This window comes from Eubalaena glacialis, chromosome 13 (assembly GCF_028564815.1).
Source record: "Eubalaena glacialis isolate mEubGla1 chromosome 13, mEubGla1.1.hap2.+ XY, whole genome shotgun sequence".
Classification (NCBI taxonomy): domain Eukaryota; kingdom Metazoa; phylum Chordata; class Mammalia; order Artiodactyla; family Balaenidae; genus Eubalaena; species Eubalaena glacialis.
In genome coordinates, this window is record NC_083728.1 from 30,993,704 (window position 1) to 31,017,749 (window position 24,046).

At 42.2% G+C, this 24,046-nt stretch overlaps 1 protein-coding gene across 5 annotated transcripts in view; it reads right to left on the reverse strand.

Moving 5' to 3' along the window:
- DNAAF9 (dynein axonemal assembly factor 9) overlaps positions 1 to 24,046 on the reverse strand; it is a 147,978-nt gene that overhangs the window by 13,773 nt on the left and 110,159 nt on the right. For all 5 annotated transcript variants that reach the window (XM_061208327.1, XM_061208325.1, XM_061208328.1 and 2 more), the window contains 3 exons: positions 18,868 to 18,993; positions 11,382 to 11,419; positions 1,117 to 1,252 (listed from right to left, as the gene is read on the reverse strand). In XM_061208327.1, coding sequence (XP_061064310.1) covers positions 1,117 to 1,252; positions 11,382 to 11,419; positions 18,868 to 18,993 — 300 coding nt within the window. The remainder of the gene's footprint in view (positions 1 to 1,116; positions 1,253 to 11,381; positions 11,420 to 18,867; positions 18,994 to 24,046) is intronic.

The window sequence follows — 24,046 nt, forward strand, 5'->3', positions numbered from 1 at the left end:
TACTCCACGTGCTATATAATCCATTATTATCATGGTTCTCTCATATACTCAAGTTGTCCCAAATTTGCCTAGTGGGAGCTTCTTAAGCTAGCTTCTGTATCCTTTCGACATATCTCCACTAATCTTTGAATACTTCCCTGCTTTTCTGTCATAAAATGTACTAGGCTCACCTTGTACTTTCACTCCCTAAACCTGCAATCAGCCAATTCTCCAAAGAGTGCTGATACCTTGTAGCGGGGATTGGTACTTAGAAATTAAGATCTAGAGGTAGAAGTATTAATTGCTATTATTATTTCTAGTCCCTTTTAATGGAAAGGGTATTATTTCTGGCCCCTTTTAATGGAAAGAGCTAGGGAATATACTTTTTTTTTTGAAATAATGAATTTATATCGAGTCCCCCAATTGAACTCCAACATTTGCAGGGTTTTTCCTTACCTTTCCCATTTCATATTTATAATCTCCCTTCTCTAATCAGTGATGTCGTTTGGAATCAGGGTTCCAACAGAGGATTATGCTCAGAAGCCACTTGAATTATTTTGCATATGTACGGTTCTTATTACTTTGGTATACAGATGGATTCACTTTTTTGTGTGTATTTTTTCCCTCCTTGTTGACTTAATTTTTGAATGTGTAAAATATATGCAATGCTCAAAAGTCAAAACTATATGAAAAGTATACACCTTTTAGCACCTTATTGAGCAAACAAAACTGCTATATGACGAGATGTTTTCATACATACATACACACAAAGTCACTAATTCTCTATTTTTAGTTTGTAATTTGAACCCAGGTCTATGAAGTAAAGATATAATTTCCCTATGTTTCTATGCCATTTCTCTCACATCTTAACACAAAGAACATTGAGAGAGTCTTGACTTCCATCCTTTAATGATGAGAACGTGAATGCATCAAAACAAAACATCTCAAAACAGTACAGGATATTAACATGTGGGGTCCTCTTGGTGATTTTTACACAGCATCAAAAGCACTTCAAGACCTGACTTTTATAAATGCTCAGGTCTTTGATACAGTGGAAAGACCCAGTGGGCCATAGCCAGACTGCTGCATCTGAGAAAGTGGCTGGTCCTGCGGAGTGAAGTGAACTGGTAAGTTTACCTGGTGACAATCCCATTTTCTGCAAGAATGAAGGCTGCGGAAGGATTGGCAGCTCTGATGAGGCTCTGCAACTGAATGAGGAGAGGGTGCCTCTGCTCTGTGGTGTGACTGGTGAACACAACATTACTCACCAGGCCTGGGGAACAAAACCAAAAACAGTTCAGCCTTTATAGAGTCCTGACTGGGGCTGAGGGTTTGCACAAATGTGAGCCCTTGCTCCCTCCCCTGATCATCCCTTCTAGCAGCCCCCTAATGTAGACACCCCTGACACCCAACACTGATATACATAGCCATCATTCTGCTCCTCTTTCTGCCACCGCAACCTCTTGGAGTAAGTGGCCTCAACTCTGTAGCTGCCTCATCTCCTAACCTCCTCTGTCTTCTTAATTCCGCTTTGATACCTGGAGCTTTTTCATCTAAGGGCCCTTTCTATATCCCATGTACTTAACCTCATCAGGAACTGGTGCCAGTGACTTTTCACCAGTTCAGAACACAGACATGTACCAAGCACAAACCATATGTCAGGTGTTAACCATTCTCAAAGAGTGCACAGTCAAGAAGTCTCACCCATGGACCCACAGTTCCAAGGTAAGTGCTAACAAAGATATTCACAGAGTGACATAGTAAGGAAGGGTGGCGCATGTAAAGAGAGGTTGTGGAGTGGGCCACAATCACTCTCAACCTTTCTGTGAAAATATAGAAGTAAAATCCACAGCACTACAGATAATTTCGAAATCAGAGAATTTGCCACATCCCACCATGCCAACACAATTGTAATACCTCTTCCATACTTATGTTTACATGGCTAGGATCACAGCATATCCACCATTTCTGCTATAGTATCATTTGCATTTGTGCTATTCAACCATTTTTATTCACTTAATATTGTGAAAATTTCAAACATATACAAAAGTAGAAAAAAATAGTATAATGAACGCCCATGAGCCCATTACTTGGCTTCAAGAAAGATCAACATTTGGCTAACTATTTCTTCTATACCATACCCCAACCTTTTCTCCTTTCCTCTCCTTCCCCACTGGATGATTCTGAAGCCAATAATAGACATCCTATTATTTCATCCAAAAATATTTCAGTATGTATCATCATAAGATAAGGACTCTTTAAAAAAACGAATGATTAACAATAAATTCTTTAATATAAAATATCTAGTCCATATTCAAATTTTTCTGTCTCAACAATATTTTCTTAATTTTTTGGAAACAGGAACCAAACAAAGCCTATACATTATATTTCACTGATGCATCTCATAATTCTCCTTCAATCTATAGTTTTCTTACTTCTTTGTGATTTATTTGTTGAAAAACTGCATCTTGTCTATTTCTCTCAGTCTAGATTTTGCTGATTGCATCTCCATAGTGTTGCTTAACATGCTAGATATATCTGGTTTATAGATTCAATCTTTTTTATTATAATCTAGCTTTAAAAAAGTTCTTGTTCTTTTTCTAACTTCTTAAGTTGAATGCTTAATTCATTATTTAAAAAAGCCACAATGAGACAGCATTTCACACCTGTTAGAATGGCTGTTCTCAAAAAGACAAGAAATAAGTAGTGTTGGTGAGGATGTGGAGAAAAGGGAAACTTGTACACTGTTGCTGGGAATGCCAATTCCATAGTGGTACAGACACTATGGAAAACAGGATGGAGATTCCTCAAAAAATTAAAAATAAAAGTACCATATGATCCAACAATTCCACTTCTGGAATATACCAGAACGAACTGAAATCACTATCTTGAAGAGCTATCTGCACACCCATGTTCATTGCAGTATTATTCACAATAGCAAGATATGGAAACAACCTAAGTGTCCATTAGTGGATGAATGGATAAAGGAGATATAAGATAGATATATATTAAGATATATCTATCTTATATATGACATGATATATATATATGAATGTTACTCAGCCATAAAGAGAATGAAATCTTGCCATCTTGCCATGGATGGACCTCAAGGGCATTATGCTAAATGAAATAAGTCAGACAGAGAAATACCATATGATCTCATTATATCTCATTTATATGCAGAATCTAAAAATAAAAACAAAAAACAAAAACAAAAACCAAGCCCACAGATACAGAGAACAAACTGGTGGCTGCCAGAAGCAGGGGGTAGAGGGTGAGAGAAATGGGAGAAGAGAGTCAAAACGTACAAACTTCCAGTTATAAAACAAATAAGTCATGGAAATGTAATGTACAGCATGGTAACTACAGTTAATAATACTGTACTGAATAACTAAAAGTTGCTAAGAGAGTAGATCTTAAAAGTTCTCATAAGAAAAAAATTGTTTTGTAACTATGTAAGGCAATGCATGTTAACTAAACTTACTGTGGTTATCATTTTGCAATGTATACAAACATCAAATCATTCTGTTATACACTTGAAACTAATACAATGTTATATGTCAATTATATCTCAATAAAAAGAAAAATTATTTCTTGTTTAGTAACATAGTAACTTAAAGGTATATGCTTTCTTTTGAATTATTTGGTACAGAAATATTCATGACAGGTTGTAGATGGTGTCCTTTATCATTAAAAATTGCCCTTTTATTTATTTATTGGCCATGCTGTGCGGCATGTGGGATCTTAGTTCCCCGACCAGGGATTGAACCCGTGCACCTTGCAGTGGAAGCACGGAGTCTTAACCACTGGACCACCAGGAAACTCCCAAAACTGCCCTTTTTAGACTCTTCAATATTTTGCCTGGTATTCAACCCTGCTGTTATTAATATCAACCTCATTTCTTTTTGTTTGCATTCGTCTGTTATATCTTGTCCGTTCTTTTATCACCATCTTTACTTAGTTTTAGATGCTTCTCTTGTACAGAACATCATATAATTAGATTCTATTTTTTGGTTTAATCTGAGATACTTTTCCTCTTAATAGGTGTTTATTCCATTTATATTTACTGACACTTTGTTTCTGTTACCTTGTTTATGTGGAATTCTATTAAAAAAATTTTTTTTTAACTTTTAGCAGTATGATTTCTGCATTCTGTTTTCTGCTTTCCTTCTGATAAGTGGTGGGCTTATAGTCTGTTTTATGTTCTTATGATAGCTATCCTTATGTCACCTTTAGACAATGTCTTTTGACTTTTCCATATGACAGACAAGGAAGTTCATATACCCTTAAATTTGTCCCACTTCTCCACTATCACTTTCTGGTTGGTTACATTAATAATTTTATAGTTCCTCTAGTGGATACTTATTTTTTTTTAAAGTTTTACTGTTCTTATAAATTTATTTATTTATTTATGGCTGTGTTGGGTCTTCGTTGCTGTGCGCGGGCTTTCTTTAGTTGTGGCGAGCGGGGGCTACTCTTCATTGCGGTGTGCGGGCTTCTCATTGCGGTGGCTTCTCTTGTTGTGGAGCACAGGCTCTAGGAGTGTGGGCTTCAGCAGTTGTGGCTCGTGGGCTCTAGAGCACAGGCTCAGTAGTTGTGGCGCATGGGCTTAGCTGCTCCACGGCACGTGGGATCTTCCCAGACCAGGGCTCAAACCCGTGTCCCCTGACTTGGCAGGTGGATTCCTAACCACCATGCCACCAGAGTAGCCCGAGTGGATAATTTTGTATCTTTAAAGAGTATAACTAACTCTTTACAACTTGACTTAACAGCTTTAAAATTTACTGATCTCCCACCTGAGAAGATGTAGAGGTAATATCTCTCTCTTGTTGCCTCCTAATTTTTTATTAAATATAATTTCATTTATAGGTTTTTGAGATTTTCAACATTTATATTCTATTTTGTAACAGCATTCTCCTAGGTGTTATAATTAATTTTTTTTTCTCATAAATTTATTTATTTTATTTATTTTTGGCTGCATTGGGTCTTCCTTGCTGCGCGCGGTCTTTCTCTAGTTGCAGCGAGCGGGGGCTACTCTTCGTTGCGGTGCGTGGGCTTCTCACTGCGGTGGCTTCTCTTGTTGTGCAGCACGGGCTCTAGGCGCACAGGCTCAGTAGTTGTGGTTCGCGGGCTCTAGAGCACAGGCTCGGTAGTTGTGGCGCACAGGCTTAGTTGCTCCGCGGCATGTGGCATCTTCCCGGACCAGGGTTTGAACCCGTGTCCCCTGCATTGGCAGGCGGATTCTTAACCACTGCGCCACCAGGGAAGCCTATAATTAATTCTATACCTAAGAAGACTCAATGCTCATCATCAATCTTTTTACTAATAGAGACTAGTTTTATAAACGATTAGTTTATAAGTGAATGTCTCTAAATTATGAGACTTCAGCTTTCCTAAGTAACCCTGTAATTGTAGGATCCTGAATAATGAATATTCAGTACAGAGGACTCTTACTAATACTGTTTACTTCAGTCAAGTGTTTTGTTTTTTAAAGAATTAGCTGTACTTAGTTTTTGAGGGCAAAACTCATAACGCACAGAAGGGTTCACAGAGAAAGTAAATTCCCTTCCTATCCAGCAACCTACTTCTTTCCCTGGAGGCAACCACATTTATCAGAGTTTTCTTCCAGATATGTGCTGAGTATTTACAAGTAAATGTGTATGTATACATTTTTCCCACAAACAGTGGCATACTATACCATTCTGTACCTTGTTTTTTCACTTAAGCCCTTTTAAAAAATTTTTTGGTAAAGCTTACTTCTTCCTTACAATCTTCTCTAATACCTTACCATCCCAATCCTCCCCTCATGCCACCTTGCTGTCTCTCTTTCTCTGAACTACGAGAGCTCCTTTGAATAACACAGGCAGTGCTTAAAATATAAGGCTTATATTTTTATTTATCTTCTTCATGTATGTAAAAAGATAGCATAAGGTAAAGATTAAAGCATGGGTTTTAGAGCCAAGTAAACCTGAGTCTGAATTTTCGGTTCCACTAATTATTCATGGGTGACATTAGGCAAATTGCTCAACTTTCTCTCTGAGCCCAAATTTCCTCCTCTGTCAGATGGGAACACATATCTCCAGGTTATCTGTGAAATGCTTTATCACAGGCTACAGAGAGTAAGAACTCATTAAATGCAACCTGACACTACTACCACCACCATCTCATCATTTGGGAATGGGACCCCTACATGTACACCAAGGAGCCTGGACCGATCCATTCCTCAGACTGACAGAGGTGGCTGTGGCACACCTTAGCCACAGCAACAAGCAGGAAGGTAAGTCACATGACTCTCACCAGCCTAGGCTGCTGAGCCCATGGTTTAGATGAGTGGCTATCACTGGTTTGAAGGCAACTTCCAGGACCCCTGGCCCCTGCCTCTGGTCTGAGGCAGAAGTTAGTGATACTTCCTTCCTCTCACCAATCATACTTATAAAAAGTGTTCCAAAACTCTAAAGACTGAATCTAACCTCATAACCACATTCCATTCGCAACCAGGGAACAGGGGTTAGGAGCTTCATGTCAATGGTCGTGTGTAACAATGGGGACAGGGCACACACAAAGGGTATACAATATGCCTAGGATCATAGATGTCAGGAGGTAGGGCTTGACTGCTGAGCACACAATCTGCTTCCTGAGTGCTTACACACTGTTTGGGAATCTATTGGTTCCTTGGTTCTGAGACACGAGTCCTGCTCTTCGCAGGTATCTGTTAGTGCTCCACAGCAAGTCAGTCGGCCTTAGGTAAATATGGCCCATATGCCTCTGCACAGTGCTTGAGAGACCTCTGAGGATTCAAGGGTGAGTTTCCTCAATGGCTTCCCCTGACATCCAAGTGGTCACTTGGTGAAAGGCACACCGACTGCCCAGTTCCCCAAACCTGGGCCATCGTCCATCCTCCACTCTCAGTCCCTGCTACCATCTGCCTGGTTTAGACCACTGCTCTCTCTTCACTAGGTTACTGCTCATTCTCTCTACTTCCAGGCTTCCTTTACAATTCATTCTTCCTACTGTAGTAAGAGTAATCTTTCAAAAACATAAATCTGATCAAGTCACTTCCCTACTTAAAATATTTAATGCATTCCAATTATTTTTAGGCTGATATCTAAACTTCTTGGCCTGCTTGACCTATCTGCATGCTGCACTTCCTCAGGGCCCTAGTTGTACTCTAATCACCATCAGGCCTTCAATCTTGCTGTTTCTTCTGCCTGGAGCCATCTCTTCTCTCGTTTTTTTGAAGGAGGGCCAACTCCTCCTTCAGGGTGTAGACAATTTGAATAGCACCTCTTCCAGAAGCCTTTCTTAATCCCCCAGGACTGGGTTACAGCAGGCATTAGATAAAGATTTGCTGAAAAAATGAACGAATGAACGAAGTGTAATAAAAGACACATGCAACCTGACCTCCGAGGCAGCTGCCTAAGAAACTAAGCTGTGGGTGCCCACATGCCAAAAATTCTCCCACTTGCAGGTCTGAGCAAGTACCATTCATCAGACAGCCATCTGGGAAGGTTTCTAAGATTTATTAGTATATACATATTTTTGGTGCAAAATTGATAAGGTACAAAAGGGTGTTCAAGTTTCTTCTTCCCTTCTCTGGCACCCTGAGCCTTATTTCTCCTCCCCAGAGGCAACCACTAATAACCAGATTTTGGGTATGCCTCCTCAGATAGTCTATGCATATACAAGTATATAGGAATATACAGAACCACATTTTCTTAACAGCTTCTCCTACACTTAAAACTTCTATTCTCAAGGTCTTCAGGTATGGCCTAGATGTGCTAACAGCATAAGACTTAGGAATTCAAATGGAGAATATGTCTGCATTTTGTTTATTCTATTTTAAAAAGGTTACTCACATGCCTTCCTTGTTCATAAGCTTTAACATTAAGATGGACCATCTGCAGTTAGAGTTTCAGGAAAGCCTCCTAACAAAGGTGACACTGGTAGTGCCTGTGCTTCCATTCCCATTTAGAAAGGTCACTCTGGAGGCTGTGGGGAGGCAGTGAGGACAGCCTGGTGAGCCTACTGCCAGAACCCCATGTCCTGGTGCAGCCACAGGAAGTGGCTGGGGCCTTTGGAAACTGAGTAAAGCAAGGCCAGGCAGCCAGGCCCAGAATGTGGCACAGTGGGGTAGCAGGCAGGGTTCTAGAAGGCTCAGCACATTCCAGAGATGGCAGTTATGGGAGCCGGCTCCTGCAAGAGGCCCATGACATTCCCAGGGGTGGAAGACAAGAATAGCTGTGGTGGATCTTGCAGTGAGGAGTAAGGAAAGGCTGAGAGAAGATCTATAAAGGCCCTAGGACACTACTTAGCATCTTCTTGGGCAGAAGAAACTGGAGAGTCAGACTACTGCAAATGTGCCAACCTGAGTGGCATGCAGCAGGGTCACAAGCGCAGGCTTGGCCTGCCTGAGAAAAGGCTAGGGTCTGAGTCTCTGACAGACACCTTGCCCAAAGTCCTGTCTGCCCCATGAGTACCATGTAGACAAACACTGTGGGCTTTGGATTCTAGGTCAGGAATTGGACATAGAAAAGGGACTTTGCTTTGTGGAGAAACAAGCAAAAGGATTATCCCCAGCATTCCTTAGGCCAGCTATGCAATCTGCTACCTGCCAAGAGGAAATGCCATCTTCAAGGCAAGGTACAGCAGTTATCTGGAGCACAGGGTGAAGAGGCCATCATGAGCGGTTTCATCTTGCTTGGGCCGGGAGCTTCCTTCTGCTCTGTTATCAAGGAGTGGATACTCTGATTTGGCCAACGTCTCACCAGTCTGGGCTGTGAGTGAGCAGGCAGCCTGGACTGGCCCGTTCCCAAGAGTGGAGAAACATCTCTGAGGTCTGTTTGACCATCCCAGTCTGGCTAAAGACTTCCAGCAGCCCAGAAGAATACAAATCTCACTTCTTTTGTCTATCTACAGATACATCTAAAAGCAGGTCATGGTAGTAAATTATCTGCGCTCTGTTTTAAAGCCAGCATTATAATGAGCCTTGCTTGTTGTTTAAGGATTGAGATTATTTCCTAATCCTTGGATTTCTGTAATACACATCATCTTGTGGCTACAATACAGTGCTTTTCTCATTGTAAAATAATCCTTTGTTGTAAAAGCAATGAATCAGGGAGCTTGACTCATGAACAGGAGCGAAGGGAGGCAACTGCTCCCTTGGGACATGAAATGTTTGTCTACCGGTGGCAGATCCTGCCTCTAAGAGAGCCACCAAATCTCTGAGGAGGAAGAAATACTTGCATTTTATCTCCTCTCTCCCCAGAGGGTCCATGCCCATGGTGAATTAGGTCAGATCAGTCTATAGGGTCCTCTTGGCCCAGATGTAAGGGGAAGATGTCTACCAAGGCACTATCACTTAACAAGCCCTTTGCAGTTCAGAAAACAGCATATATGACCTCAAGGTTATCTGTCTACATCTGATCACATTCCCAGCTTTCTTTTTTTTTTTTAGTCCTCCGACCAGGGACTGAACCCGGGCCGTGGCAGTGAAAACGTCGAGTCCTAACCACTGGACTGCCAGGGAATTCCCCCAGCTTTCTTTTTTTTTAAATTCTTTTTTTATAAACATTTTTATTTATTTATTTAATTTTTGGCTGCGTTGGGTCTTAGTTGCGGCACGCGGGATCTCTTGTGGTGGTGCACAGGCTTCTCTCTTCTTGTGGCGTGTGGGGTCCAAAGCGTGTGGGCTCTGTAGTTGTGGCATGCAGGCTCTCTAGTTGTGGCTCGCATGCTCAGTAGTTGCAGCGCATGCGCTTAGTTGCCCCGCGGCATGGGGGATCTTAGTTCCCCGACCAGGGATCGAACCCGAGTTCCCTGCATTGGAAGGTGGATTCTTAACCACTGGACCACCAAGGAAGTCCTCCCACCCCCACCCCAGCTTTCTTTATATAAGCACAGAATTGACACACATTGCCTTTGAACAATGAGTTGGAAGGCAATGTTAATGAAATATGCCTACAAAATCCCAGACAGAACTCATTCTGTCTTGGCCTAAAAGAGCTTTCCTCTTGTAATGCTGGCCCAGGTTCATGGACAGTAAAGACAGAACACTTGCTTAAGGTTCTTTGCCAAGGTAGCCTGATCATCTTTTTCCCACATGCAAAAAAAGCAGAGGGGCACTGAAGGAGAAAGTGTCAAGAAGCCAAGGGGCACTAGGGTGGCAATCGTCATGTGATCGATCATGTGATCGATCACTATATGATCGATCATATAGTCAGAGAGGCTGACTATAGCCCACACCCTTGGCTTTGATCATAACTTCCAAACATTTATCGAAGGACCAGACAGCTCTCTTTGGTTATCTCCTGGACCTACGTTTTCTCCTATGTAGTCTATTTCAAGGATAGGTACCATGAACCTTCCCAATCTCCCAAGCTAGAAACCTAGGAGTCATTCCAGATACCCCCTTTTTCAATGTCCCCCCATCTAGTCTGTTACCAGATCCTACTGACCCAGCCCCTATAAAATCTCTTTAATCTACCTGGGGTGGACACTGTAGATAGACCCAGCCAACTTCCATTCAACTCTGCTTCTGGGGTGCAGTGCCTAGAAAGCAACAGAGGCCTCTAAAAGCTAGACTTGAGACTCCCTGGTGCAGCAGTCCAACACACACATTCTTCTCTCCAGTGACCCGGCCTCCTGCCCTGCACAGCCTCCAGCTCAGCTCTTTCCCAAGACAACAGCTCTATGAATGCGCTATTGTCTCCATTCCCTGTGGATTGGCAATGGGATCAGCAGGGCAAAACTGTGCTGGTGACACTGAGTTATTTTCTTCCATCTGATTTCTACTTGCTGGGCTGTTTCAGGAAGCCCAGACCCCAGGTCTTCTGACAACAATAAGTATTTTATCACTAACTGTAGGAAATTTAGAATTTATTCTGGGTCTCCAGCCATCATAGCTAATATGACTAAAAAGTGCTGCTCTCAGGCTGCCAGATGGTAGGACAATGCAAGGTTGAGTATAACCTACAGGATGGGTGGATTTTTCTAAATGTTATAAAGGAGACGTGGAAAATTTCAGTATATGTAGCAGGGGACTAAGGGAGAAGGTTCTACTCAGCCATACTCTCACTCATGGGACAGGAGAAATGCATCAAAATCTTGCTGATCCACAGGCTAGGAATACCTATTCAGTCCACTGACATTAGCTGGAAGGCCAGGGCAGACTTAAGCCCAGCTCAGAAGAGGTGTTGCCATGGCAATTTATTATCATTAAGAGACAAACTCTTGGAAGAAATCTGCCTATCAAATAAGATAAAAGCAAAAAATGCCCAAGTTTTCCCTGGATCAGTTTTATTTGCTTTAGATTTCAGAATGGTAGGTGGGAGCATGAAGAAAAGTCTGTTGCATCTAAACATAATTTGCAAGGCATGCAAGCGAAAATAGAGCATATTGCTTACCTTGTGAACACTGGTCGAGACATTTAGGAAAGAGAAATCTAGGGAGAAAAAAGAAATATTTTAAAACCATTGATCTCAGAATTTTCACTGGTTATTTCTCACAAAAATGTGAATATCACTAACATACAAGATGACTTACTCAGTGGGGCAACTGGCAGGCAACACTGAACATTAAGGATAGCCATGATTATACAAAAGGTTTTCATAGCTTTGAACCAAAGTTCCCTAAGCCAGAAACCCCACAGAAGTCCCAAAGTGGCCAACTCTTGGTGGAATGTTGAAGAGGGGATACTGAGGACAGGGTCAGCTCTCAAGACTATAGGAAATGGAGAAAGAGAACTTGGTCTTCTTTTCCACCCTCCCAAAGAGATACTGTCCTGACAGTAAAGGGGAAATTTCAAGGGAAAATGAGAATTATTTTGCCTAACTGTGCCAAGGGCCTTCAGTACCAAAGTTGCCATATTTCCCTTTATGTGCACAACAGAATCCTGGTTTCCCTTTAATCCTATTCTGAGCTCAAACAGTGAATGAAATGTAGGAAACTGACTGATTGGATTGAGGGTGACTAATCCAAAGTGTGAGTTAACAACTGTAGCTCTGCAGTAAGCTCCAGAGAAAAGCCCATATTCTCAGTGCTTTCAAACTTCTAAAACACCACAGTGCTCTTCTTAGAGAAGAAAGCTAACACTAATGAGAATAGCTGCCTTTTATCAAGTTCTTACCATGGGCTGGGCACTGTGCAAGCAGTTCATATGTACAATTTTATTCTCACATCCACCCTGTGCCTTGGGTACCTAAAAACCACAAAGAGTGGGTTTAGGTTGGCTAAGCAAGCTAAGCACTTGGCCCAAGGTCCCACATGCAGCTAGGAAATGGGAGAGCTTATACAGGGACCCAGGTTTGTCTGGCACCACAGAGCTCCTGTGTTTTCTATCCCTGCAAATAAGATGCTTGATGAAGCCACCCTCTGAATTGTTGCTGGTGTAGTTGGCAGGTATTAATGCTGTTCAAAACACTGAGGGGAGTTTCTCTCCTGCAATTTTCTTGGTGGTGGCAAATCCTCATCTTTTAATTTGATTTCTGACAACAGCCAGACACACACCATTTGGAACCAAATTTGGTGGATGAGTGAGCTGGATGAATACAACTTTGGGCCGTGGATCTAGTTCACTTGCCTGACTCCTTCATGGTTTCTAAAGAATTCCATGGGAGAATCCCCACGTGCTATGACTGAGCAAGGTCAGGAGCTCTGGAACAAAGGAAGAGACATCCGCACCAGAGTCTCCCAAGAATACAGCTCACTGACTTCACTGCACTCATAGTCCACTGAATGGCCAGCCACACAGCAAATGCATTCTTAGAAAAATGTCTGTCCCCATCAAGTAAGTGCCTGTGACTTTAGAGTACATGCCCTTAAAAGCCCTTCTCAGCGTCCTGCTTGCTTTCTTGCAGTAGCCCACAGCAATTCACACCAGTGGCATCTTAGACAAGGTTGAGCAATGTTTCCCCTCAAGGCATCTTATACAATCACAGGTTGGATGCTCATGTTTTAAACCTCTGACAGGATAGAGGGCCATTAAGCTGCTCACTTTAAACAGCTGCAAAGAAAATACTCAGAACACATGGACTTGCACATACATGCAATTTCTTCTCATATCTTGGCATCTCTGGCATCCCTGTCCTTCAAATTCATATGCTGGCTTTCTTTCCTAATCCAACTATGAGTTATCATTGCTTTTTTATAATTCTTATAAAATTACATGAATCTTTTATCACAGCACTTCCTACCCTATATCATGATTAATTGTGTACATGTCATGGGTGTGGCATTTGGAAAATTATTTAACTTTTCTGAGCAACAGCTTCCTCATGGTAAATCATGGTAATGATGCCTACCTTAAATGCCTCCCAAAATACCTAAAGGGGATTTTGAGGTTTGAAAAGGGTAAAGCATCACAGTGTCTAACAAACAGTGGAAAACAAATGTTGGCTCACTCCTTTCCTTCTCTACATATCGTCCTCCCTACTAAACTGTAATATTATTGAAGACAGACAATAACAAGTATTGGTGAAGATGTGGAGAAATGGGAACCCTCATACATTGTTGGTGAGGATGCAAATGGTGCAGTGGCTTTGGATAAGTTTGCAGCTCCTCAAAAAGTTAAATATACAGTTACCATATGACCCAGTAATTCTACCCAAGAGAACAGAAAACATACAACCATATGAAAACTTATACATAAACATTCATAGCAGTATATTTATGATAGCCAAAAGATGTAAATAACTCAAATGTCCATCAACTGATGAATGGATAAAAAAGATATGATATATCCATACAATGAAATATTTGTCAATAAAAAGGAATGAAACACTGACACATGCTACAACATGGATGAACCCTGAAAGAAGCCAGACACAAAAGGCCACATATTATATGATTCCATTTATATGAAATGTCCAGAGTAAGTATATCCACAGAAACTTCAATAAAGCTGTTACATTAAAAGAAGCAATATACGTGATACTATAAAATATCAAATGGTTTCCCCATCATCCAACATTTGCCCCCAAGGAACTGGTCATTTCCCAGAAGGAACAACTAATCACAGTTTGGCATGTATCCTTCTAGATATTTTCTCTGCGTATACAAGTAAACATTTAAAAAATACACATTGTTTTGGTAATTTGTTTTTCTCACTTCATAAAATATTATGGCCATTTTCTATGTTAGAAGATAAAAATCTACTTGATTTTAAAAAATGCCTGCATAGCAGTCCATTATATGAATATCCCCAAATTTAACCAGTCACTTACTAATTGAGCATTTGGATTATTTCCAGTTCTTTGATATTATTAATAGTGTTGTCTTGAACATTGCAGAGCACATCTGTCATATTTCAGACTGCCCAGTACCTTCTAAACACCTTTCCCAGACTTGGAATTAGGAAGCCCGTCCCTGGCGTAAATGGCAGAAAACTGCTTTTCCAGCCTTTCTTGCCGTCTGGTGCAGGCATATGGCCGAAGTTCTACCAACTAGACTCCAAGTGGCAATGAGCATGGTGAGTGAGGGAATGTATGGTAAGCAGACTCCATTTTCTGGTGGAGGAAGTGGCTGAGATATCCCCTTCACTGGGACAGCCCTACAGGAAGTTTGAGTGTTCCACCTGGCTGCCTAGCCAATACAGCCTGACCCTCCTAGAGACTTTGCAAGCTATAATGTACATTAGTAAATTCCTCCCGAGCTAGACATGCTGGAGTGGGCTCTACTGTTTGGAATTAAAAATTCTGCCTGAAACAAACACCCCTATACATATATATCTTTGCACATTTGTAAAAATATAACTTATGATAAAATTTGAGCAATGGAATAGCCATATTTGTTTCCAAAGAGATTAAATCATTTTACATTCCTATCAACAGTGTATGAAAAAAAAAAAAAAGAGTGTATAAGTGTACCTATTTTCTTACACTGTTGCAGTATAATAAATCACCCCAAAACTAAGTGGCTTAAAATAATGATGATTTATTATTTCTCATGATTCTATAGGTTGAATGGGCAGTTGTTTTGGCCTGGGGCAGCTCAGCTGGGGCTGATGATTATCTAAGATGGTCTCACTCACAGGCCCAACTGGGGTCTCAGTCCAAATGGTAGGAATGGATGGCTGGGCCTCTCTCTCCACATGGTCTTTCATCCTCCAGCAGCCTAGCCCAGGCTTCTTCATATGGTGGTCTTAGCTCCCAGAAGCAAGAGAGGGCAAACCCCAATGTGTAAATGCTTTTCAAGCCTTGGCTTGTTTCATGCTTCTTGATGTCCCACTGGCCAAAGCCAAGTCACAATGCCCAGGTGAGAAGTAGATTCAACTCTTCAGGTCTTGATGGGAGGGGCTGTTTCTGCTGTGGCCATAATTTTAATCCACCACAGTTGGCTAGGTAAGGATGGATTCCTTCCTTCCTTCCTTCCTTCCTTCCTTCCTTCCTTCTTTCCTTCCTTCCTTCCTCCCTCCCTCCCTCCCTCCCTTCCTCCCTCCCCCTTTCTTTCTTTCTTTCTTTCTTTTGGCCATGCCGTGTAGCTTGCAGGATCTTAGTTCCCCAACCAGGGAGCGAACCCAGGCCACGGCAGTGAAAGCGCCAAGTCCTAACCACTGGACTGCCAGGGAATTCCCAGATTGTTTTTGCTTTTTAAAAATTTATGGGCTTAACACTGGCCCAGTTAATTTTTTTCTTAATGGAATGGGATTAATGTTATTTAATAACTTTCTATTCTTTTTTTTTAAAACCAGGTTTTTTAAAAAAAAAATTTTATTTATTTACTTGGCTGAGCCACCGGGTCTTAGTTGTGGCACACGGGATTTTCTAGTTAAGGCATGTGGGATCTAGTTCCCTGACCAGGGATTGAACCCGGGCCCCCTGTGCTGGGAGTGCAGAGTCTTAACTGCTGGACCACCAGGCAAGTCCCAATAACTTTCTATTCTTGATCATGAGTCCCATAATTCTCTTATTCTATTCCACATGCACCCCCATGCACATGATACAGAATAGCTCCCCAGCCCATGCACAGGAGCTAATCATTAGTTTTCCAACAGGGCATTAGTAAACCACTATAGTAAATTACTTTCTGGAATGGATTCAAAAGTAAATTTGGAAATTTCTCATTAATATCTAAAAAATGAGCAAATCAGTAATTTTGATTTACTGACAAATATTATTTGTGATCTCTTATACTTTTTTTTTTTGGCTGCATTGGGTCTTCATTGCCGCACGCGGGCTTTCTCTAGTTGCGGTGAGCGGGGGCTACTCTTGTTTGAGGTGCACTTGCTTCTCATTGCGGTGACTTCTCTTATTGCGGAGCAGAGGCTCTAGGTGCGTGGGCTTCAGTAGTTGTGGCTCACGGGCTCTAGAGCGCAGGCTCTGTAGTTGTGGCGCATGGGCTTAGCTGCTCCACGGCATGTGGGATCTTCCTGCACCAGGGCTCAAACCTGTGTTCCCTGCACTGGCAGGCAGATTCTTAACCACTGCACCACCAGGGAAGTCCCAATCTCTTATACTTTTTAACCCACCTGATTTTGTCATTTATATTTTTATATTCCATAACTATAATTCATATACTTTACCCTTATTTCTATATTTAAAGAGATTATATACTTATCTTTAGCTTGTTTATTGATTTACTTATTTAAATTCTCTTCAAGGACACTTATTCCTCACATGCTGGCACACTCATTTATTCCACAGACACTTCATGAGCACTTACTATGTACTAAGCATTAAACAGAAATGATTTCTGTCCTCGCAAAAGCTAAATCTGTATTCTGTAATTCCTCTCTTTTCTCTAATTGTCTTCATTTCTTTGTCTATTTCCTCTGAAAATTTTTTTTGGCCGTGTGGCTTGTGGGATCTCAGTTCCCCGACCTGGGACTGGACCTGTGCCCCCTGCAGTAGAAGGGAGGAGTCCTAACCACTGGACCTCCCAGGAATTCCGTATTTCCTCTCCATTTTGTTTTAGCAGTGTCTACTTTACTTCTCACTGCTTTGAGATTTTCATTTCTAGAGTGAAATTTTTATTTTCTTTCTAGGACTCTAACAGTTTATCTTTCAGCTGCTTTTGTCAGCTAAATTCCTTTTCCCCTGATCTTTTCTATTTAACTGCTTTATTTATAACCTGCACAAAATTTACTCATTTAAAGTGTACAATTCAATGATTATTTTTAGTAAATTGTTTACAGAGTTTGCAACCATTGCCACAATTCCGTTTTAGAACATTTCCACTACCCCAGGAAGATCCCTCCTCCCCATTTCCCCAGACCTTTTATATCTCTTCCTTGAGCTCTTCCCTCACCACCCTGTTAGTTTCTCTTCTCCTTAACTTTTTCTTGATGGTGTAGAAGAGAACTTGTCTAGAGTGTAACCTTTGTCTGTTCTTTGTTTATTACTATCTTTTCTTACCTTTCTATGTTAATATCTCTGGTAGTGTCTAGTCCCGTTAGACCCCTTTCTGCTTTCATTCATCTTTAAGTGAAAACTTCAGAACAAGAAGAGACATGGATGGTAGAAAGAGTGGCATGTAAGACTCAATATGGCATTCTGAAGTACAATGGGGATGCTCAGCATTCACTACAATAACCTAACCTAAGGCAGAAGGAAAAATAGACCACCTTAGCTTTATTATGGGAGAGCAGAACCTAGGTCAGAGCTAAAGAGAAGGGAGAATGGTGAAGACATTTCTTGGGATCAGTTAAGGTGACTAGGGAAGTAACTTCTAATGTAAATTCTATGTGAAGTCTAAAGATATCAACTTGGGACTCAAGAAGGGAGCTTTTCAGATGAAGATCTAAGGATAGATCAATCAGTTACCAGGAGATGATAATAATATGGACTAGCCAGAAAAACCACATGATTACAGACCTTGGATACATTCTACTAGACTAAAGGGAGAGGAGGTCAAATAGCTCTATGAAGGGACACTGTAATGTTTGAAACTTCCCAGTGAGGATTTCTCTCATGATGAAATAGGTACTTCCAGACACCACTGGGGCAGTATAAAGTGCAAAACCCACTCAGAAAGCAATTTGGAAATATGAATAAAGAGTAATAAAACTATCATACAATTAATTAATAATATATCTTTGAGGAATCTATTCTAAGGAAATTATCTGAAATTTGAGAAATTTATATGGATAAAGATGTTCTCATAGCATTATTTATGATAGTGAAAAGTTGGAGTCATCCTATGTGACTAATAGTGGGGAGCTGGTTAAGACTATTATGTCCATACATGCACATAATGATTACATACCCAATCAAAATGTAATTACCACTGTAATTGCAGGAACATATATATGTTCACTTACATAACATGTCTATATGTTAACCTAAGAAGAAGGATATAAAATTATATGTATACCACAACTGTAAAAAAGCATGCACATAAAAGACCAGGAAGGAATTCACAAAAATTATAATAGTTAACATTGAGTGAGATTATGAGTGAATTATACTCAATTTTCTTTGTTGTTGTTATATTACTTCCAAAGTAGAAAAAAAAAGTTCACCTGTTTGTAATGAGAATAAGTGTCATTAACTGAGGTAAGATGCTTTAAGATGGCTTAACCACATGAAAAAGTATCTGTGAGGTACTCCAAGTGCCTTGGGACACAAAGTCCCTCCCCTGCAGTGAAGAGGAAAAGAAAAGCCTGCCATAGGCATTCTTTTTTTCTGGGAGAAGCTATTTCAAGTCCCACTGTCCTAGAAGGGTGACTTTTCAGTGCACAAAGTGGTGAGAAGCTGCCAGTCCAAACAGTAGCTCTGAGGACCTAGCACTAATCAAATGACAACTGGGCATTTATTACATATAAGGTAGACTGATGCATTTCAAAAGATAAACACACATAAAGATGTGTCTCCTACTGGTAGGTGGGAGAAAACTGCTTACTGTACACTTAAACACAACACACCCTGTGGGCCAGAGGTGGTCCTAAGTATGTACCTGTGCTCCATGTAGCAGCTCAGGGGCTCCACGCACACTGTGATGGCACCAATGGTGAAGGAGGACTTGACATTTGAATCTGGATGTATCTGCAGGGCCTGGACAACATCAATAACATCTGTGTAGCTGGGGGGAAAAAAGGGAATAATTAGTTTACTGATTGGCGCTTTAGAGTGAGGGAAGAGGGGTATGCTTGCTGCGTGGCTGAGTGAGCAAGGTGGAAGGAAAACCAAAAGGGGGAGACTGCGACTGGGTTCCTTGGGGTCACCCCACTTCATGATTTAGAGCCCCTGGAGTCCACAGTTGTTCTGTATTTCCGAGTTCCATTAGTTCTAACTGCAATAGTAAGTGGAAGAAAGAATCCTACTGCCCACTCCCCTTAGAGAAGACTGCAGGTGACCCTGGGGCTCTGAGGGTGGGATTTGGTGTTTTCTAATCAAGTTAGGAGCTCCCGCATTCGTGTATTTTCTTTAATAGTTCTTTCCTCTCCTTTCTTCTCACAGAACATGCAGGCAAGAGAACATGTGACCCTGGGGCTCTGAGGGTGGGACTTGGTGTTTTCTAATCAAGTTAGGAGCTCCCGCATTGGTATATTTTCTTTAATAGCTCTTTCCTCTCCTTTCGTCTCACAGAACATGCAGGCAAGAGAAAGAGGGATTATGAGACATATCTCCAAGTCAGTAGACACATGTCAAATACTAACTGCATTTGTATCTCCTGCCTGGAACTCCCTCCAGGGCCAATTTGATGTTTTCAATTACAACTTAATATGTTCCTGATCCAACTCTCCCACATCTGCTCCTCTTGAGGTCTTGTCCTTCTCAGCAGAGGAGATTCCACTCTTTCAGCTGCGAGGCCAAAGGTTTGTTTGGCATCTTCTTTGACTCCATTTTTCCTTAATCTTTAAAATACAACTATGCTCATACTCCCACTCTACCACTGAGTCCAAACTGCTTCTGTCTTTGTATCTCCCTAACCTGTTTTCAACACAAAAGTTAGAGGGGTCATGCTAACCCCATCAGGTAAGTCACTGAGTGAGTGGCTTCCATACCCCTCAGCCTGAAAGCCAAAGCTCTTACAGTAGCCCACACAACCCTCTAAGATCTGACCCGCACTGCAGGGATGAGTTTCATTTCTTACTATTTCTTCCTGTACCTGAATCTAACTACTTTGACCTCCTGGCTCTTCCCTGAACGTGCCAGGTATACTTTCACCTTTGCACTCTCTGTCCCCTCTCCTGTAATGCTCTTTTCCTCAGATGTCTGCAAGCCTCACTCCCTCAACCCCCTTCGGGTCTCTGCTCAGTTGGCATCTTATGAGAGAGGTGTCCTCTGACTTCATACAGCCTATGGGATATAGCAATCCTCTCTCTTGATACTCCCCACCCCCACCCCAATTCTTCTCCAAAGCACTGAACATCAGCTACATACACTGTATTTTCTAATTTGTTTATTGTGTGTCTCCACAATAAGAATGTAAGGTAGTTGCTGGGTGCTGTAATCAATGGTGCCTAAAGCAGGGTAGGTGAATGAACTGGACATTGAACTCCAGGCAGACCCCTGGCCACTCCAAGAACATTTTCCTGACTGACCCAGCCTATCACAAAAGGTCAATTCTTACAGAGGAAAGGCAAATCTGATGGGCAGCCTTGCTGATCATACAGACCTGGGTCTTAGCCTGGGGCTGGGGGGATAGGTACAGCCTGCCTGGGCTATTTCCTGAGTTCCTACAAACAATTCATCTGTACAACGGTACTTGATTTTACTCCACACAACAACATTAGCACCCCCAACCCCAGGTCTGCCTCAGTCCTGACCAAACAGCAGTGGGTGCTTCAGTAGAGAACATGGTGTGCTAGGTTCTACAAAGAGCGAGCCCTCTGCTCCCTGGCTTCTCTTGGAGGTTTCTCCCACTGCCTGGGCATGTGTGTATATGACCATGTGGAGTGCTTTCCACTGGTTCTGTAGTGTCTGGATGGTCCTAGATGCTAGGAGAGCCCCTCTCACTGCAGCAACACTCTGGTAAGCAGGCCTGAAGCTTACAAACTGCCCTAAATCTCTTTGTAGTTGTGTTTAATGGCCTTAATGCTCATGGTGAAGTGCCCTAGCCTTGCTCCTCAGCATCAGCTTTTTCCTCCTCTTCTAAAAAAGTGTCTGGGGGCTTTTTACTTTCCATGTTTGGTACAAGCTGTAGAGACTCTCATTTCATAGGGTTAAGAAGACTTCCCTGGTGGTGCAGTGGTTAAGAATCCGCCTGCCAATGCAGGGGACATGGGTTCGATCCCTGGTCCAGGAAGATCCCACATGCCGCGGAGCAACTAAGCCCGTGCACCACAACTACTTAGCCTGCGCTCTAGAGCCCGCGAGCCACAACTACTGAAGCCCGCGCACCTAGAGCCTGTGCTCCACAACAAGTGAAGCCACTGCAATGAGAAGCCGGCGCACCGCAATGAAGAGTAGCCCCCGCTCACTGCAACTAGAGAAAGCCCGTGTGCAGCAACGAAGACCCAACACAGCCATAAATAAATAAATAAATAAATAATCTTATTTTAAAAAAAAAAGAACTGAAACATTTATAAGTCAGTCCTGAGGATTTTGGCAATTTTAATACAATAGATTTCCCTTAGACAGGGTGACTGGGGAATTCGCAAGTTTTCAGAGCATTACATTAATTTTCACTGATTTTAATGGAAAAAAGTTAGAGTAAAAAACAGGCCCCAGGCTTCTTGGTGAGGCCAATGTATCTAGGTGAAGCATCTGGGCACTGCAGCCAGGAGCCACTGAGGCAGACAGCAGGTCTTTGGTGTCAATCACTCTACTTGTTAATGGGGTGCCTGCTAATGCCCTCCCTTATTGCCCAGCCCCTGCCTTATAACCATCCTGGGCATGGCTTCCAGACAGCAGGAGGCGGCCCTCACCTCAGAAGGATGCACACCGATCCAGCTGCTGAAGCCTGTACCTGGCCACTCTGGCTAAACTGCCCCAACTGCATGATGAAGGCAAAAAACTAACTCTTTGTGTTGCCTCTTTCTTGTCAGTATTCTCTTTATTAAAAACAAAAACAAAACAGAAACGAAAAACCCAGCAGGGCTTTAACTTTCTTTCCTTTGAAACAACAGATATTCCATACAATTGTCTTTCGGGCTCTATTTTACATTTGCAATTTAAGCCTACAATTTTACCTCGTTTTACATTAATTCAATTTTTGTTTTGAGCAATACTGTTTTAAATGTAGATAATGTAAAGAATAATTTTACAATGTTCCACAGTATAAACAAATACAGCCCCTCAAATTCCTTAAAATTATTAAAACTCAGATTTCCGCAGTTTTACTTATTTGTGTATGTATTAAGTTCTATACAATTTTGTCACCTGTGTAGGCTCCACCACAACGATAAAGATACTGAACAGTTCCGTACCACAAAGCTCCCTCGTGTTGCCCTTTTATAACCACACCCACCACCCTCCTGCCCCCAACTCCCACCCCTAACTCCTGGCAACCACTAATCAGTCCTCCATTCCTAAAATTTTATCATTTCAAAATACATTAATTTTTAAAACAACAACCTAATAATCCACTTGATGTCAAAGCTCAGCACCACTGCCCACCTGCTGCAGTAAGTAGAATGGGACCAGGCCACTCTAGGGGCAAAAGAAAACTCTGCCCTTCAGCACAGAATCCTGTAAATCAAAATAAGGCCACATCCAAGGAATAAAATTCTCAACTTGAGAAGCCTCTGGGGTGTCCCCTCACCAACAACCTCAATACTGGGCTCTAAGGCCCAGCCCCAAGGAGATGGACATGCTACAAAGAGGCTGCCATGTGTTCCCTGCTGAGCCTCAAGAGAATGGGCCCAGCCTGTAATAACGGTGTCATAGTGAGCACCACAGCAGGAAATCCATCTGAGGTTCCTAGTGTCCTGGGGCTATGACTGGGCAAGAAATGGGTCTGAGAGTACAAGTGGGCTGGCCATACACTGTCACTGCAGTCCAGAGCAGCCAGGACAGCTAGCACTTTTGCAGACTTGTACAGTTAGAGACAAGGAGTCAACAATGCTTTCTGAAGTAATGGAAGATGGAAATGACCTCAGCTGCACAATGTCAAGCTACCAAATTTGACTCCAGGTCCACACCCCCAATGACTCTCAACTCTGGAGAAGCAGCAGGAGGTGATGAAGCTAGGCCAACCCATTCCTTTGACCATTAGAGGCGATGGAAAACAAGTGGTTTCTAGCCTTCTGGCTCTGTGGCTTCCACAACCTCAGCCCACTAGTGGGACAAAAGGGTCAACAGAAGGGAAGCCCAAAGCAGGTGTAAGAACAAGATCTAAAGAAGAGGAAAGATGGCCTGGCAGGGCACATACTCCCACTTGCCTCCTGCAGCACCATCGGCCTGGCTTTCCTCCAGTTCTCACCATCATACCCCAGAGACCAAACAGGGCTTTGGATCCGGGCCTATTCTCTACTGGAAACAATTAGCCAGTTGCAAATACTAATTATTACAAGCACAAAAAAACACAGTATAGCACAAAAGCACTTTGTGAGAACTGCCAAAAGCTTCTTTATCACCAACTATAATGACAGCAGCAAAGAGCACACCCCGTTTTCCTGATCTGGCACGTTCTCCTCTGGGCCCAGGGGATGATGGGCCTGCTTCCTCCCTGGAAGCTCTTAGAACAGGTCAAGGGAAGCTCCTTGCAGCCAGGGCTCCCCAAGCAGTGGTACACACTCCGAAACTGTCCTCACAGGGAGCTCCTTGCCCAACTGGATTATTCATGCTCCTCACTGAGGGTCCAAGGAAACCCTCCTGCACTAGCCATTCCGTGGATGATGGGGCTCGAGACTAGAGTGTGGGGACTGTCTCTGCAACTCCACAGGAGGGAGGACTGAAAACACTGAAGCTCTCTTGCCTCGGTGGCAAAGGAAGAAGCTTAGGGACCACTACTGTTAGAAGAATTATCAAAGAATCTTGCCCAGAAAACCACCTCCCTAACTCTCTGCCTTGAGGATATTATGATGTTGAGGCCAAACTTAAAACTTGTGTGCAATCTTCACCAGTCACTCTGGGCCACAGGATGGCAACAGTTCTTGTTGAAGGCATATCTGTGTAACACAGACACTTCTCATGCATGTGTGTTTGTTCTGTGCCCCAAGTTAGCCACACATGAAATAACAATAATG